This window comes from Trachymyrmex septentrionalis, unplaced genomic scaffold (genome assembly GCF_001594115.1).
Source record: "Trachymyrmex septentrionalis isolate Tsep2-gDNA-1 unplaced genomic scaffold, Tsep1.0 scaffold134, whole genome shotgun sequence".
Taxonomy (NCBI): Eukaryota; Metazoa; Arthropoda; class Insecta; order Hymenoptera; family Formicidae; genus Trachymyrmex; species Trachymyrmex septentrionalis.
Window position 1 is genome coordinate 379,965 of NW_017304482.1, and position 15,376 is coordinate 395,340.

The 15,376-nt window shown below is 35.4% G+C and overlaps 1 protein-coding gene across 4 annotated transcripts in view; it reads left to right on the top strand.

Annotated features, from left to right (window-relative positions):
• The window catches only part of LOC108757255 (ras-related protein Rab-32), a 20,405-nt gene that overhangs the window by 1,595 nt on the left and 3,434 nt on the right, over positions 1-15,376 (top strand). Inside the window, exons 1-3 of one of the 4 annotated variants that reach the window (XM_018501717.1) lie at positions 6,516-6,536; positions 11,387-11,803; positions 12,254-12,789. The exons of 1 other annotated variant lie outside the window; for it this stretch is intronic. In XM_018501717.1, the coding sequence (XP_018357219.1) occupies positions 11,443-11,803; positions 12,254-12,789 (897 nt within the window). In that variant the 5' untranslated portion in view covers positions 6,516-6,536; positions 11,387-11,442. Of the gene's footprint in view, positions 1-5,872; positions 6,537-10,475; positions 11,120-11,386; positions 11,804-12,253; positions 12,790-15,376 lie in introns of those variants that run through there. 2 more of the 4 variants (XM_018501716.1, XM_018501718.1) reach the window with 2 other exon arrangements.

Below are 15,376 nucleotides of genomic sequence, written 5' to 3' on the forward strand. Positions count from 1 at the left end.
TAATTTAGCGCTTTTTTACGAACATTAAAATGAGTGTTCTTTTCTTTGCAACCAAACTTTATACATACTGATTAAATAATAACATACAGTTAAATAATCGCAAGAAATTTGATTGACGTCTCTTTTCCGTTACTATCTTCTCACGCGCATTTTTCTACACGATTCTCGAATTGAACTCAACCCGCGAACGGTTGAGAGTTTCGTATACCTTACGATATGACCTATATTAGATTGGATTTGTGATTATTTTATGGATGCCAAGGAGAGATGTCCGATCGAATTATTTCTAAAAATATGCTACGCAAGAAACTGCATCATGCTGTCTTTCAGAGACATCGATCATCGTGAAATATTAAGTCTCTTCGTCACTCTTATTTCATTAACACGTTACTTTTCAGTCTTAACAAAATTATTTCTATAATAATGTGTGAGATATCAATCCTTTATTAAGCACTGGGAAAAATTTACTAAATTTTAATATATATTTTTCACGATGCTAGTAACTTGACATTTACTTACCATAGATAAATGTTTACTCAATAAAAAAAAGCCCTGGTGGAAAAAAATGTTTACAAAAAAGTACAGAAAAACTACGTAGATTGAGACAAGATTTTAGAAATTCTTAAATTTTTTTGTTTGTCTTAGAAGTTCCTAGTTTTTCGTCGTTGTTTGAGGGCGAAGGATTTCTTAGTTTCTCAAACAAACAACGCCACTTTACGTTCCACTACGTATATCTATGAAAAACTAAGAATTTCTAAGATCTTGTCTCAATCAATGTAGATTTTCGTAAGATTTTTCCGCCAGGGAAATAGATCGAATGGTTTTTGCATTGAATATAAATATGTGTTCATAGTAAGTACCTAAAGTTAATACTATTTAAACAAATATTTATTCCAAAATGTTTTTTTAGTGTGCGTTAAGAGAGAAAATAGTGCTTATCTTTTAATTAAATTTAGAATTATTTATGGATGACATAAAAACTTGTCCATTATTATTTGTATTTAATTTATACACGGAGAGAATTTTCTTTTAAGAGATTTGCCCTGAAAATATGGTAGTTGTGGTACAGTACAATACTTTAAAGATTTTCCCATTCAGTAAAATTAATCAAACTTCAAATTTATTTTATTGTACAATAGTTTTATTAATGAACGAGAGAGATTTATGTAAAACATTAAAATTTTTCGAAATACAACGTTGTCCCACGACTATCATGTTTTCAGGGTAAACTCTAAGAAAAAATTCTCTCTGTGTACAATATATTTACTCCTCATTCTTGAGAAGCACCACAACACTTTGTCGTGGTTATTTTACCACGATAAGTCACGATGTAGTTGGGGGAAGCCGTTTCATGTATCGACAAAGGTGACCGCATGTCTACGAAATGCAGGAGTTGGTCGTAAAACTGCGCACGTAAAATGTAAGATACTTTCTATATATATGAACTGCAAAACACGCTACGTGCAACTGAGGCATCTTCGCCAAACGTTTCCGACATTGAACCTTTTTGGTTTTTTTTTTTTTTCTAATATATATAACAAAAATAACCATCGATCAAGATTTTCACAGTACAACACGATAATACTAAATGCTGAAATATACACATTTTCAAATGCAGTCGATTTTATGTAAAAATTTCATTTATCGTGCTTTTGCATTAAAAGTCACGCGATACCGACGCAGCTTCTGAATGAATCATTAAGATGTCTATTAAGAAAACAAGCTTAACAAATATTTTATCAATATATTGTCGCTTATCGTTATCGTCTTTTTAATATCTAACTTGATTCACTACTGCGTTCTCATGGCGTATCGTTGCGTCTCATGTACTAGAGATCGTAGATTTACACGTAAGTCTTGGTATCTTGGATTAAGAACATTTTCCATTCCGACAAAATCGATATCTCAATATGACCGATAGATACTATGTATGTTATTTCTATTTTTAATCGATAGATACGTACGTTTTTATCGGATGTAACTAATTATTTTTTGAATCCTCAAATAACTTTTCAGATGCAGACTTAGTTCTAAAATGAGAAGATTTATTTTCTTTTTTGAAAACGGTAAATGTTACTTTTCTGACAAGCTACATTTGTTAGATCCGTCATTTGCGTTGCTACAGCTTAAGCTGTGTTTCAACATTTACTGCCAATACTGAAAATTTATAATTTACGCCACGTGCACTATAGATTTTTAGTACTGGCAGTAAATTTTCGAACGCAGCCTCAATTTTAATTTTTAAACAAGATGCATTTTTATTAGAACATCACAGCGTGAGTTAGTCTTAATTAGCAATTATTTTCTCCCATTTGCTCTTCCGATAAGCTCGATTTGCCATGCGTCATGATAGCAAATATGCCGTTTGAATAAAACGCTTATTGTAATTCTCTGATAATCCCAATAAGCGCATTTGACGATTTATGCAATTCTCTCTATGACTGCGTAACGTTTAATTAAATACTTCGTCATCATGAGTCAAAAGAAAGGATTCTTCATCCTCTCGATACATATTACTTATAAATAACCAATTATTTTTAATCGTAACAAAAAGTAATGACTTTTCGATTACGTTCTTTAGGAAGCTCCTTTTCTTTTCTATTCTCTAGTTTTATTAATCTTTCACGTTTTGGATCATACATTTTTGCTGCCTGGTAATATCGGCTTCTTTCTTTCAACAAATTTTTATCGAATTAACCATACAAAATGCGCGGCGACGATTTTTATCTATATCATGTCTACAAGACGACCTTCGCAGCGACGAAAGGTCACGCTGATTTTCGAAATTAATGAGATAATAAAAGGATTCTTCATATTAAAACTAAATATCTATAGCTCAGACCAATTAGTAGGCGTTGTTTATTACAATAAGAATATTATGTAATATATTTAATATTATTTATTGAATTGGCACCGTGATCTTATTGAAAATATGAAAATAATTATAATAAATACGATTGGAAACAAGACCGTTTATGTTAGATATTATTTACTTTAAATACGAAGCGCCCGGTCTGAATGTTAAGATGTTGAAATAATCTATATATATATAACATTCTATATATATATATAACATATATATATAACATAAATGTTATTCATTTAAATGAATTAATTTCTGAAATGATAATTGCGTGCCGCTATGGCTGTCGGACTTTCAACGCAATCACTCGGAAATATTAATAATCTCCCCAAATTTCGCAAATCTCAAAAAACTGTAATAAACTTATTGCGAAAAATATTGCCTCGGCCGGGTGTCGAATCCTAAGCCTTTAGACTACCGAGAAAATAATTATAATATGAAATGAAAATAATTATAATGTAATATATCATCCGTACTCATGATTTACTTTTATATTTCTATTTAAAATAGTATATGCGCGTGTATTGTGTGATTGTATGATTGTATCTTATCAATCCTGTGTAATGGACAAAAATGGCAAAAATTTCAATTGGCTACACAATGAATGTAAATCATTTTATTAATTATTGTCACACATAGAATATTGTACCACGTTACGGATGCATTACATTTTTTTAGACTGTTATTTATATTTGTTTACTGATAATAAAAATTAATAATATCACGATAGTGAGAGAGTGAACAATCCAATCGTTCCTGTAAATTTAATTCCTCGACTTTTTTCAGTTCGCGTACTATTTCCATTTCTTCTGAAATAAACATCGATCGAGCATCAAACGAGTAATCTTTTAACTCTTAAATTCTTCTCTCTTTTCAACTGAATTAATAGACGTAAATCAAATGATTTATCTCTTAATCACATTAATCAACGTGAAATGTATTTACTGTGAATATTCACTCATGTCGTCAAAACTACGCACATAGCTCTCTCATTCAAAACAATTGCAATCTGCCTCTTAACGTCAGTCAAGGAAGCGCGCGGAGCATTGTATAATGTTTATCTCATTCTCATAATCAGTTATCATATTGCATTCATTTGTACTTGTCTAAATGGATGGGGATTGTTATGTTTCTAATTCTGGCTGGTGTAACAATACGATTTTCCATCTATTCCGGAATAGATACCGCTCGACATCATTTCATTCTTTCCTCCGCGTTTTCGCAACGTTTCCACATTTATTTATGGCAATCGATATCGAATTGGTTCATCTCCACGCGTCGCGCATAATTAAGAATAATCGTCGAATGTAGTGAATTGTAGACTGACGCTCTGCGCATTTTCCCGTAATACACACAATACTGCGTATATTCCATTACATTTTTGCGATGACGTAATGTGGCGAACTCTGCAATACCGTTCGCGATGTATTATATTTCTCCCTTTGACACGTCGGAAAAATAGCTGTCGAAGGACGCACCGATCGAGAACGAATACGTAATCGTGTCACGGGATCGCATCGGTGTAACTCGATTACGAGGCTTCATGGCGGGAAAGAATACGGGCGGTAAAACCGCGGAACCCACCAGTGTATCCCAGGCTTGTTTCACGTCGATTGTAATCGGGTATGTACAAGCACGAGTCCGCTGTTCCACTTCGACCTCTCGCTCGCTTTCCTTCTGCTTTCAGAATAATACGAAAATAATCCCGATTGACGTTATTTCAGTTTCTCGGTAGGGTGACGAAACTTGGTGTAATCTCCAGTAAACTTGACTGACGGCAGCGATAACGCGATCGTGATTAATTTTTTTCGCCCGTCCATTGATTAACAACAACTACATTAACACGACGCCACCCTTGATCGAATTTCATAACGTCGCAGTATTAAACTGGCCAATCACAATCGTCCCGTTCTTCCGAGGAACAGCTACGATTGGCCAGTTTCGTAACTACGGATGTTATTAAATCCGATTGAGCGTGTCGTGTAACAGAGGTCATAGATTTTCTTATTTGCCCAAGCGATGGGTCCACCTGACGCGATGCAGACGGGATGGTCGATAACGCGTAAACAACGCGGTAGACCATAAATTCTTTGTTAAACGAGAATTAATAAAACGGAAAATAGCGAGGTATCGATCAATCCGGTAGCGGAACAATAATTTCAGAATTGTTTCCGTATTTCGGATCTCAGTACCGGCTAACGCAGATATGAACACGTCATTTTTTTTCTAGACGGATCTCAACGTAATTCAGATGAATAATAATTACAAACGGCGGACTCTGAAATTCTGAATGACATAGAAATAAATGAAAGTAGGCTAATGAGAGTCGGCTACCGATACACTTTTGTGTCTACAGGGTGTCCCATTCATCGCCGGCCGATTTGAATTTCGCGCTATTTTTAAAACGATGCCGAATCTAAGATCGTGATACGCCTGAATAATTTGCACGCGTTTCTTTCGACGTGTACTTTTCCATGATTAATTTCCCATCTGTCTAGATGACATACGTGAAGTTTCAGGTTAATCGGTTTGACGTTTTAAAAATGGCGCGAAATTCAAATCGAACCGGCGATGAATGGGACACCCTGTATATTGCTGAGGAGGACTCCAAAGAGAGTCGAGACGTTCAGATAAAAAAAAAGACGTCGTTCCAACTGCATCGGAGTATGCAATTGTTTCACAATAATCTGCGCCGGCTCTCATTAGCCTACTTTTATTTACTTGTACGTTATTTATAATTCAGATCCGCGCGTAGATTTTTGGAGGTCGACGAACTCTGTGAACTATGGTCCAGCCGCCTGTCGTAGCTCTTCTTCATCATCATCTTCGTGACGTCTTCTTCTCCTTCTTTTCCTCCCCTTTATTTCACTTCGTACATGTGTATCGAAAAACGATCACGCTTGCGAGGCGCCTAGCACTTTTTTGTAGGCGCCTCGCTCGCTCTGATAACATGGCAGACGATAACGTTCGGGCTAATCCGAACCAATAAATGCCGGGACTTTGCACTCATCCGGCGCACATTGTCCGTTACGATCGTTCCTTTACGGCCGCGATTCACAAATTCCTACTCAATCGCGTTGCATCATCGCGGAACCACGAGAAGTTTTCGAGACGTTTCGTTCAAAGTAGCGAGGGGGGGGGGGGGGAAACAAAAGAAATAGAAGAAGCGCGACAACTAGAGATCGTATAATTGTCTTTACGATTACAAATTGGGTCACGACACATATAGATATGTCGCCGCGATAGCGAGAGACGTTTTGTATCGTGTCTAATAATCTTTTCTTTTACCGCCATTTTTCTTTTTCACGAAATGCTCTCAGAACTATTATTGTGCCGTAATAGTTGGCTACGCAGTGGCTGAGATTCGTTGGTGGAGTGTTGCGAAAAATCCAATCGGACACGTCGTGCGTGTTGCGGAAGGGTAAATAAGTCTGTGGGACTCTCCGGTTGAGAGTCTTCTTGGATCGAATTAAACATGCTGGACCGAAACGTGGTGCTTGTGCTGCGCACGAGGCAGGAAAGGACCGAGAGGCGTTTGCGGCATAAAAAGGAAGCGAATCCACCGCCGATGGAGCCGCCCGCGCTTTTGATAAACAATAATCATCTGTACCTCGATCTTAACATGAATTTCAGCGAGAATTGCAAACAGAGGGCAGCCGGAGCCGTGAGAAAGGTGGGTCTGATTTCTCCTCGTGCCACGTGCGAGTCGTGTAAATTTTAGTTTGCGTTTCAAGATCCGCGTGAACCGGTTGTTTAAATCGCGTTTTATTAAACCCCCCCCACCCCTTTCACTGTCGACTGTGCGACTTGTGGGACACCTCAACGAACGCGTCGTAACGCGATTTCTCACGCAAACGTTGCCCTCGCGTCAGATACATCTTTTCTCCACCGTAAGTTAGTATAGTTATTGAGAGATACTTTCACCGACTTTTACTTGGCTGGAACGTTATTATCGCAATGAGATCTGTCTTTGGCTGTGTGTAGGACGTTACAATTAGATTAGATGTATAATTCGTCACAAACCACCGGAACGTCGATTTTTATCCCTGACGTAATACGTTACGTTGATGGGAAGTGGCTTCTTCCTGCTAGCATTTCTTTGCGCGAATCGTGCTACAGGAAAAAAGCTTTATTATGAACAGTATCGTTGATTCATATCCTTCCAGTTTTTACCTATGTCTGTTTTATTTTCCGATTTGATATTTCGAAAGATTCGCGATGTAAAAGAAAGTCAAAGAGTAAAGGGACTTTTTTTTCGAAAAAAAAGGATGAAACTTTGCTTACTCGATTTTCTCAGAATTCACAGTTATTTCTAAGATGAAGATCATTTTAATGAGTGATCTGTAACTTAGATTCATAACTTAAATCTTATAGTTATACAACTTTATTTTGTTATCAATGTGAAATTGAATTTTCAAATGTTAAGCACATCAAACGTATAGATATTAATGTGGAAATGATGTAGAGAAAGAACTGTAACCTTAAGGAGGAATTGGCAAGATTTTCTTTCTCTAAATGTCCCTTCATTCTTTGGTTTCTTTTTTTTATAACTGAGTAGGTTTTTATAATCGCACGTTATAAATCTGTTGCGAGTATAAGGACGTCATGAATACCTGAGATTGTTGGTCAACATGTTCTGCAACTTCTCTCCGCTGCGTGTCATTCTATATCGTCGGTTTGTGAGTCTTGCCACGCAACGACCACAAAGTATTTCTTTGTACGCACTTTCTATAGAAAGAAACTGACCCGCGTTCATTGTGCGTATATGTGCGCGATGTAATAATATAAGTAATGACTCGGTAGAATAACTATGCCCGACGTTGATCTAGGAATCAACGTCACGATTGAGAAATCGCTTAACGATCTTCATCGTATTTTCGGAATTGTTGAAAATCTTTATATCGTAAACACATTCATTCGTTATACATTAACTGCTGATGATTTCCTTAATTTAATATTTATTTAATGCACACAAACGGCTGAGCTAATGTAAAGTTATTATTGCAGCAAATTCTCGATACGAGCAAAATATAATACTTGTCTGAAATTCAGATAATAATAATAATAAATTAAAATGAATTTTATTGTTATATTAGTAATAATTAATTTAGATTCTGAATATAGTTTTATATATCTTTTGTATATATTGTAATATCTGTTAAAATAAAAAATAAAGAATGAAGCTTGAACATCTGTTATTGTAATCGTCAGTTTTTATAAGATTAATAATATATAATATAGTAATAATTAAGTAATTAAATAATATCGAGATGCATAGCATACGGCGCAAAAGAAAAACAAATGAATTGACAATGCACGCCCAATCACGCGCAGCCTAATTAAGATTATAAACTGAAAAGATTTGCTCTAATCTTCGCATTAGAACTACATTATCGCATTATTTCCATATCAGCGGCTGATTTCCATCGTCGCTAATTAATTGTTAGAATAACGGCATAAAGGACTGGCTTAATCAAAGAATCAAATAGAGAGCGTCTGTGACTCACAGGCTGTGAGACACGCGAATTCTATCGAATGCTTTATAAATCGTTGCAACGCACATCACGTCGCATTAAAATCAGAAATTAGAATTGGAAACAGACCATCTCCAACTTTTCGGATCAAAGTACCGCGAGTAATTAGATTTTATTCGATATATCGGCATACCGGTGTGTGTGTGTGTGTGTGTGTGTGTGTGTGTGTGTGTGTGTGAAAAAAAGTGTGTGTGTGTGTGTGTGTGTGTGTGTGTGTGTGTGTAAGACTAGAAGTTTTAAACGATCTTGAACGACCGACCGAAAATTTGAATATTTTTGATGGACTCGTAAAAGATGATGAAACTCGTGGGTACCGTTTCGTTATGCAACTAATGTTTTAAATAACTCGTTTGCATTTGCGTTGTTTGCGTTTATCAATCGAATCCTAGTGGACTTGATATAATATAAGGCGCCTATTGCAATACATGTAGTCTGCACGGAATCGAGGAAGTCACACACTCATCGATAGGATTCACATGAATCCGAAAAGAATATAGGGCAGTCCATGAGTCACAAAAATTAAAACTCTTAAAAGTATATCTAAATATTATATAAAAATATTATATAAAAATTTGTATCGTTTTTTTTTAAATAATTAAAGCATAATGTATATTTTAAAATTTAATAAGTATATTTAGTAAATATTTATTAGTTTTTGAGAAAAAATAAGAATATATTTTTTTAAGAAATGACTCATACCCGAGGTATACCATAAGTTGCACACAAAATAGTAGAATTATTCAAGAGACAACGGTAATGAAAGTTAAAAAGTATTTTCTTCAATCAATTAACTTACACATTCTTACTAATACAATAAAATATAATTACAACTAATAATTATTAAAAAATGCAATAGAAAAAATTATGTATAAGAAAACAAATGAGAAATAATTATTAATATACAATAAGATAACACACAAATGTATTACGATAAAATAAAATTAATTCCTTAGAAGTATAAATTGTCCTTTTAGTACATATAGTTTCTGTATTGTTCCGTTTCATCATTTAATGTTCATGGTACCCCAATTATACATTTAATAGAAAACGATAAAGAATAAATGTTAGATTATTATTTGTAACGTAATAAGATGCTCGCACACCTTATCTTCATACATGTAAGTTCTACTACAAAAACAATATTAAAACATTTTTATACGATTAAAGAGTTACTATTGCACCACGAAAATCATTAACGATCGAATGCTTTTTGATGGAATGGAATTTAATCACTGCCACTTAGATAAAAAGTATGGACAACGAAGTTGTATTGTAGTATTAATTTAAAAAACAGTAGTATTAATTTAAACATTCTAGATGATGTTAAACAATCGATGACTCACGGTGCCCCGTTTTTTTGCCTATATTGTTTTTCCTATATATTATTACATTGATATTTAAAGATAGGATTATATCAAAGGTGCACACGGTTTACATACACACAAACGTACGTGTGTATTCTTCATACTGAAAAGAATATGAGACCGGTACATAGTGCCGACTGACGTAGTGGGAGATACTTGCATGCCCCACCTCCATTTCCAGCTTCTCATATTTTTATATCAACATCTAGTGCAGTTTAAGACGCCGTTGAGTCTGCAGTTTCTGCAGTCATATAATTTTTTAATTTTTTTATTTAATATTATTCACCTTTCTTCATTCGCGTTATCATTGACTATGAATATCATGCTTTTCGAAATTTGATTAGTGTTTTACGAGATGATTTCTGCGTGTCAATGTGAAAATGCATTGTGAAAATTTCTCGAGGAACACTGTTTATTCAGTAATTGTGCGAAATAATTGTGCTACGATTCCATAGAATTTTCTGAAACTGTCTAATATCCTTTCCTTTATTTATCCGTTATCAATCCAGAAATGCCTGTCCATCTTACAAAAGCAGAAAAAGAATAAACTAGTCTGCGAATCCGGTTCATCTTTTAGATTTCTATAGACCTGAATGCTATTGCATCTTTCCTCGATAGACAATTAGCAGGTATCAAGCTAAGAAACCCCTCCGATCGTTATCGGCCAAAGTTATTTTCCTCACTTTTCTCCTCGGCCGTTTCACCGTTTGCGAAAAGGAAACTTGCGTGCGTGCAAAGAAAAAGAGAAGAGGATTAAATGAATTATCCGTTCGAGACTGATCGAACCAAGTGTGAAATTTTAAGGTTTCTCAGCGTTTGGCTGGCTGGGAAGCCAGATAATATTCTGCGAGCGAAGTGAGACGGAAAACGTTCGTACAGCGAAATAAAGAAAAAATTGCTTCCCCTCGACTCGTCATCCCTTTCCTCTATTCATCCATCTATCGATCCGTCCATTTATTCGTTCCATTTTTTATATCGTGACGCGGATTTTCCACGGTTTTCCTTTCCTCTCGTAAACGTTATGGATCGCAACGAGAGCGCGAACGAGGGTGGCAGCTCGCCCGACACGGTGGTCGCGTTCTCCTCGGAGGAGGAGGAGGAGGAGAAGCAGAAGTCAACTGTGGCCAGCACCTCCGGCGAGTACATCACTGTGGGTGACAGCAGTTCCAGTCTCGACACTCTGACCAGTGGCAGCGTCGCGATCCTTTCTTCCAGCGGCAACGCGAACGATCGAAAAAGGAGCAAATTCGACGCGTTCAAGAGCAGCTTCCGCGAGGGGAGGTTATTCAAAATCAAGAAGAAGGCCCGCGGAATCGACGCGGTGTCCTCCTCCTTCGAAACAGAACAACATGATAAAGGTTAATCATGACGTGTTTGATGAACTTTGCGCTTCTCATCCGTGAGATAAATAACACAACCGAGCAAAGTTATTTATTACAATTCAATTGTTCTTTTCCTACTTTTCGAGTGCTTTCAATCTCTGGTTTCTTCATTTCTCTTCAGCGTTAATTACAAAATTGGGATTGTCAATTACAAAATTGAAATAACGCATTTTACTTTCATAATCTAAGAGCAATAGTTCTCGAGCAGCTATTTCCCTGACTCGCGATTCTTTTCCACTTCAGAGGCGTCTCAGCAGCAATCGCAACGGCTCGAAGGCAACGAGAAAGAGCCGAAATTGATGACCGACGCGCATTCGAGCGCAACTTTAAAGAAAAAGAAAAAGAAGTCACACTCGCTGGTACGCAAGCTAAGCTTGAATAAATTTCGCATGTCCTTGGAACAGCAAGAGCAGCGACGTACCCCAGAGGGTGGTAACAGTAGCCGTTCGCAAAGCCAGTCCTCGCAAGAGTCACCCGTTCATACATATATTAGCGTCGCAAAAAAAGAAAACGATGACGCCGTAGAAAAGGAAAAGGGGATAAAAGAGGAGCTTAAGAAACCAGAAAAGGTACTCGAGAAACCGGGGAAGACTGTCAGCGCAGTGCTACGCGAATCGCCGCCGCTGACCGTCAAGAGCTTTGCGGAAACCGTTCAACAGGGTGAGGATGCCATTGATCGCAGATACAGAACGTTTCTGCGCAAAACTAAAAGACGTATCGTTTTCCACGATATACGCTTCTTGACGATGAGCCATTTTGATTTTTTGAAAAGAAATAAACTTCAGGGAGTTACATTTGTGGTTTTTGAAAAGTAAAATCTAGAGGTATGTGTGTACATTTTTAATAAATATGTATACATGTATTTAGATTTTATTTATAAAACTCGCAATACATCTCTCTAAATGTTATTTTCTTTCTTTTCTGTCACTTTCGTCGCTTATCTTATCTTAGATTTGCTCGCGATAAATCATTTGTTAGAACTGCATTATTTGTAATCATAGCAAAACATTATATACAGCAACGATGTAATCGCTGAAAGCTATTTAAGATTTAAAAAAAATCGAGCGTAAACGTATTCTCGTTAAGTCACACACCTTCAAATTTCTTTAGACACTGCGCGACATTCGCAACAGGCTGATCAAGATAACGCCTCGCGTTGCGTCTCGACGCTCCCATATTCGTTGTCGAAATGGTCGGAGTCTAGTAAAACGAAGCTCGCGGACGATCCAGTGGCCAGGAAAGGCAAAGTGAAGACGAAATACGATTCAGATTCCTCGGAATATGTACCGTCGACATCGTCGCCCGTCGACGTTCGCCGTAAGCTATCGTTGTTGGAAGAGAAACGAGCGATATTTCAGGGACGCTTCTTTGATTCGAGATCCAAAGACACAACGTGCTCCAATGAGACGGTAATCGACGCTCGTGACGATCTATCGAGCACCAATAGCAACGAGTTTCTTCAACAACGGGAAGAAGAAAGAAAGAAAAAAGTGCGGCACATCAGCGTGAAGCCCTTCGACGCGTTCTCCACTTTCGCCGACACTCACGACGGGGAGGATTTTTCGGAGGATTACAGCGATTCAAGCAGCAATTATCATAGATTTTACGCTTCCATGGCACCCATGCTGGGAGCCATGGATCTTGAGGTGAGATCCATCGTGTAGGAGAGTGATTAGAGATTGTATAAACGACGGAAAAATTCTAGAATTTTAGGATAAAAAACTCGGGAAATAACGGTCTTTTTCGTTTGGCTTTGACAGTTTTTTACTCGGATATTTTTTTTAGCATTTCATGGTTTTGACGCTGTTACTATTGTTCCAGAATTTAGCTTTTGCATTTATCCGTAAGATTGCTGTGTAAAAATAATTACAAAAGTTAAAATATAGCGTAATGATTAATATAGTATAATGCCAGTGGCCATAAATATACCCTACCTTTCACTGTTATTTGAATGGTATTTTATACTGTACTTCAATTTTAAAAGTTAAGTAAGTTTTATACTGTTATTAATATATATATATATATATATATATATACAAATACTGTTATTCATACTTTTCTAAGCTAATTGACACTGTTTTTGTTGTACACTGTGATTGTAATTATACATATTCTAAATTTAAATTATAGTGAGACAACGTTCATTGAATCTCTCTAATTACTCTGTACTCAATATTATATTCGAATGTTGTCTCAAAATAATTAAAATATAGAGTACAATTATAACAAATATGCAACAAAATAGTGTCTATTATGCTTATAAAGTATTATCTGTATTAATAACATCACTTATTTAGCTTTTAAATATAAACTATCTGTCCTTCAATTAATTATATTGAAATAACTATATGTTTTTTCATAAATTTTATGTAATTTGATCAAAAATTTTGTTATTTACAGTAAAAAAAAACTAGTCTTTTTACTTGATACTTTTCTTCGAAGTAAAAAATATCGTTTCTTTTTTTACATCTCTACGGAGTGATAGAGTCTTCCGTTAACGTTGTAATGTTCAACATTTTGCGATATTGAGCAGCAATATTAGGGAGTTTTAGCAATACCGTTTATCTAGATATGGTAAATGTTAATATCAGATTATCTTCTTAACAACTCTAATTAAGAAAAAAATAACGTGACTTTAGCGTTCACCGTATCTGGATTCACGTTATTGCAAAAACTCTGTATTAAATTGTGAAATACGACAAAATATATGTTGTACGATTGTGTAATATAGCTTTGTCGTGTTTGAAACACGATGAATAGTCTTATTTATTCCATATTAATGCGTTTGCAGCCACAATCAGCGGAACATTAACTAGAAATAATAAGAGAAAGAGCAAAGTAAGAATCAAATATATATTTTTTAAAAAAGTCACACAATTAAAAGAATAGGTTACAAATAGAGTAAAATTGAAAAAATATATAATAAAATAAAAACTCAGTTTAAAATAGGGGGAGAAAAAATTAATTTTTTGGATATCACTATATCTATTATATCTAACAAGAATCGTTTTATTTTCGATTAATCCGCGAATCTACCTTTTCAGAGAGATTTTTAAATTTCAACTTAAATCATCCTATTGCACAAAAGAAAGGTTTTTTCGCTAGTTGACAGAGCTTTTTTACTTTCTGATTTTATGTTTCTACAAAAAATTTGACATTTATTACTAACGTTTTACTAGATAATATCCATTAACGTTTATTTTTGACACGGTTAATCAACATATAAACAATTTACTTAAAAATAGACACATAGCACATATAGATTTGATTGACAATGTCTGTGCGAATGAATCTGCATCTTGGCTTACGGTACCATTTATTCCTTTTCACACAGAAAAATTTAAACGATTCAAAGAAACGACATCAGAGCTTCTTTTTATAGTCCTAATAAAATGGGGAAATATATTAAAGTACAAAAGGATATTTGTCCCCATACATTTAAGAGCAATGTAGTTTATAAGATACCGTGTAATAATTGTGATGCATCATATATTGGACAGACGGGCAGACAATTGAAAACCAGAATTACAGAACATCGTAATCATATTAGACGTAACACTTCTGTCCGTTCTGTCATAACGGAGCACAGGCTGCAGTATGATCATGATTTCCAATGGGATAATGTTAAAATTTTAGATAAAGAGCCTTGCTATAGGAAACGCTTAATTTCTGAGATGCTCAATATTAACAAGCAGAAAAATAGTTTAAATTTACAAACTGACACTAAAGGTCTTCACAAGGCACATATACCTGTTGTAAATAAAGTTTGACTTTTCGATACTGACACAGTCCGTCTCTCAGTCCGTGTTGATACGTATCAGCGAGCGTATATAATAATCGATACAAAATGTCCGTCTTACACATCTGCGTTACAGTTAACTTTATATATTCTAATGGTTTTTCATACTTATATATGGACACACTTGTTTGAATAATTTACATATGATTTTTGGTGAGTTTTAATTACTTATTAGAATTCCGGTATGTTAATTTAGTTGCGTTTATTTTTTCGTAAAAAGTCTTTTTATCTTTTTTATCAACTAGAACTTTTCCAAGAGATATGAAACACATTTGACTGTTCAATCGTATGTGAATAATGAGTTGTACATAAAGACTCACCCGTTCTGTGATTATAGTGAATATGTGAACATTTCCGATAATTAATTTTGTTCTGCGATTTTTTTCGATAAATTAATGTCTGAAGAGGGCTCAATCCGATAGCCGAAACTTGTA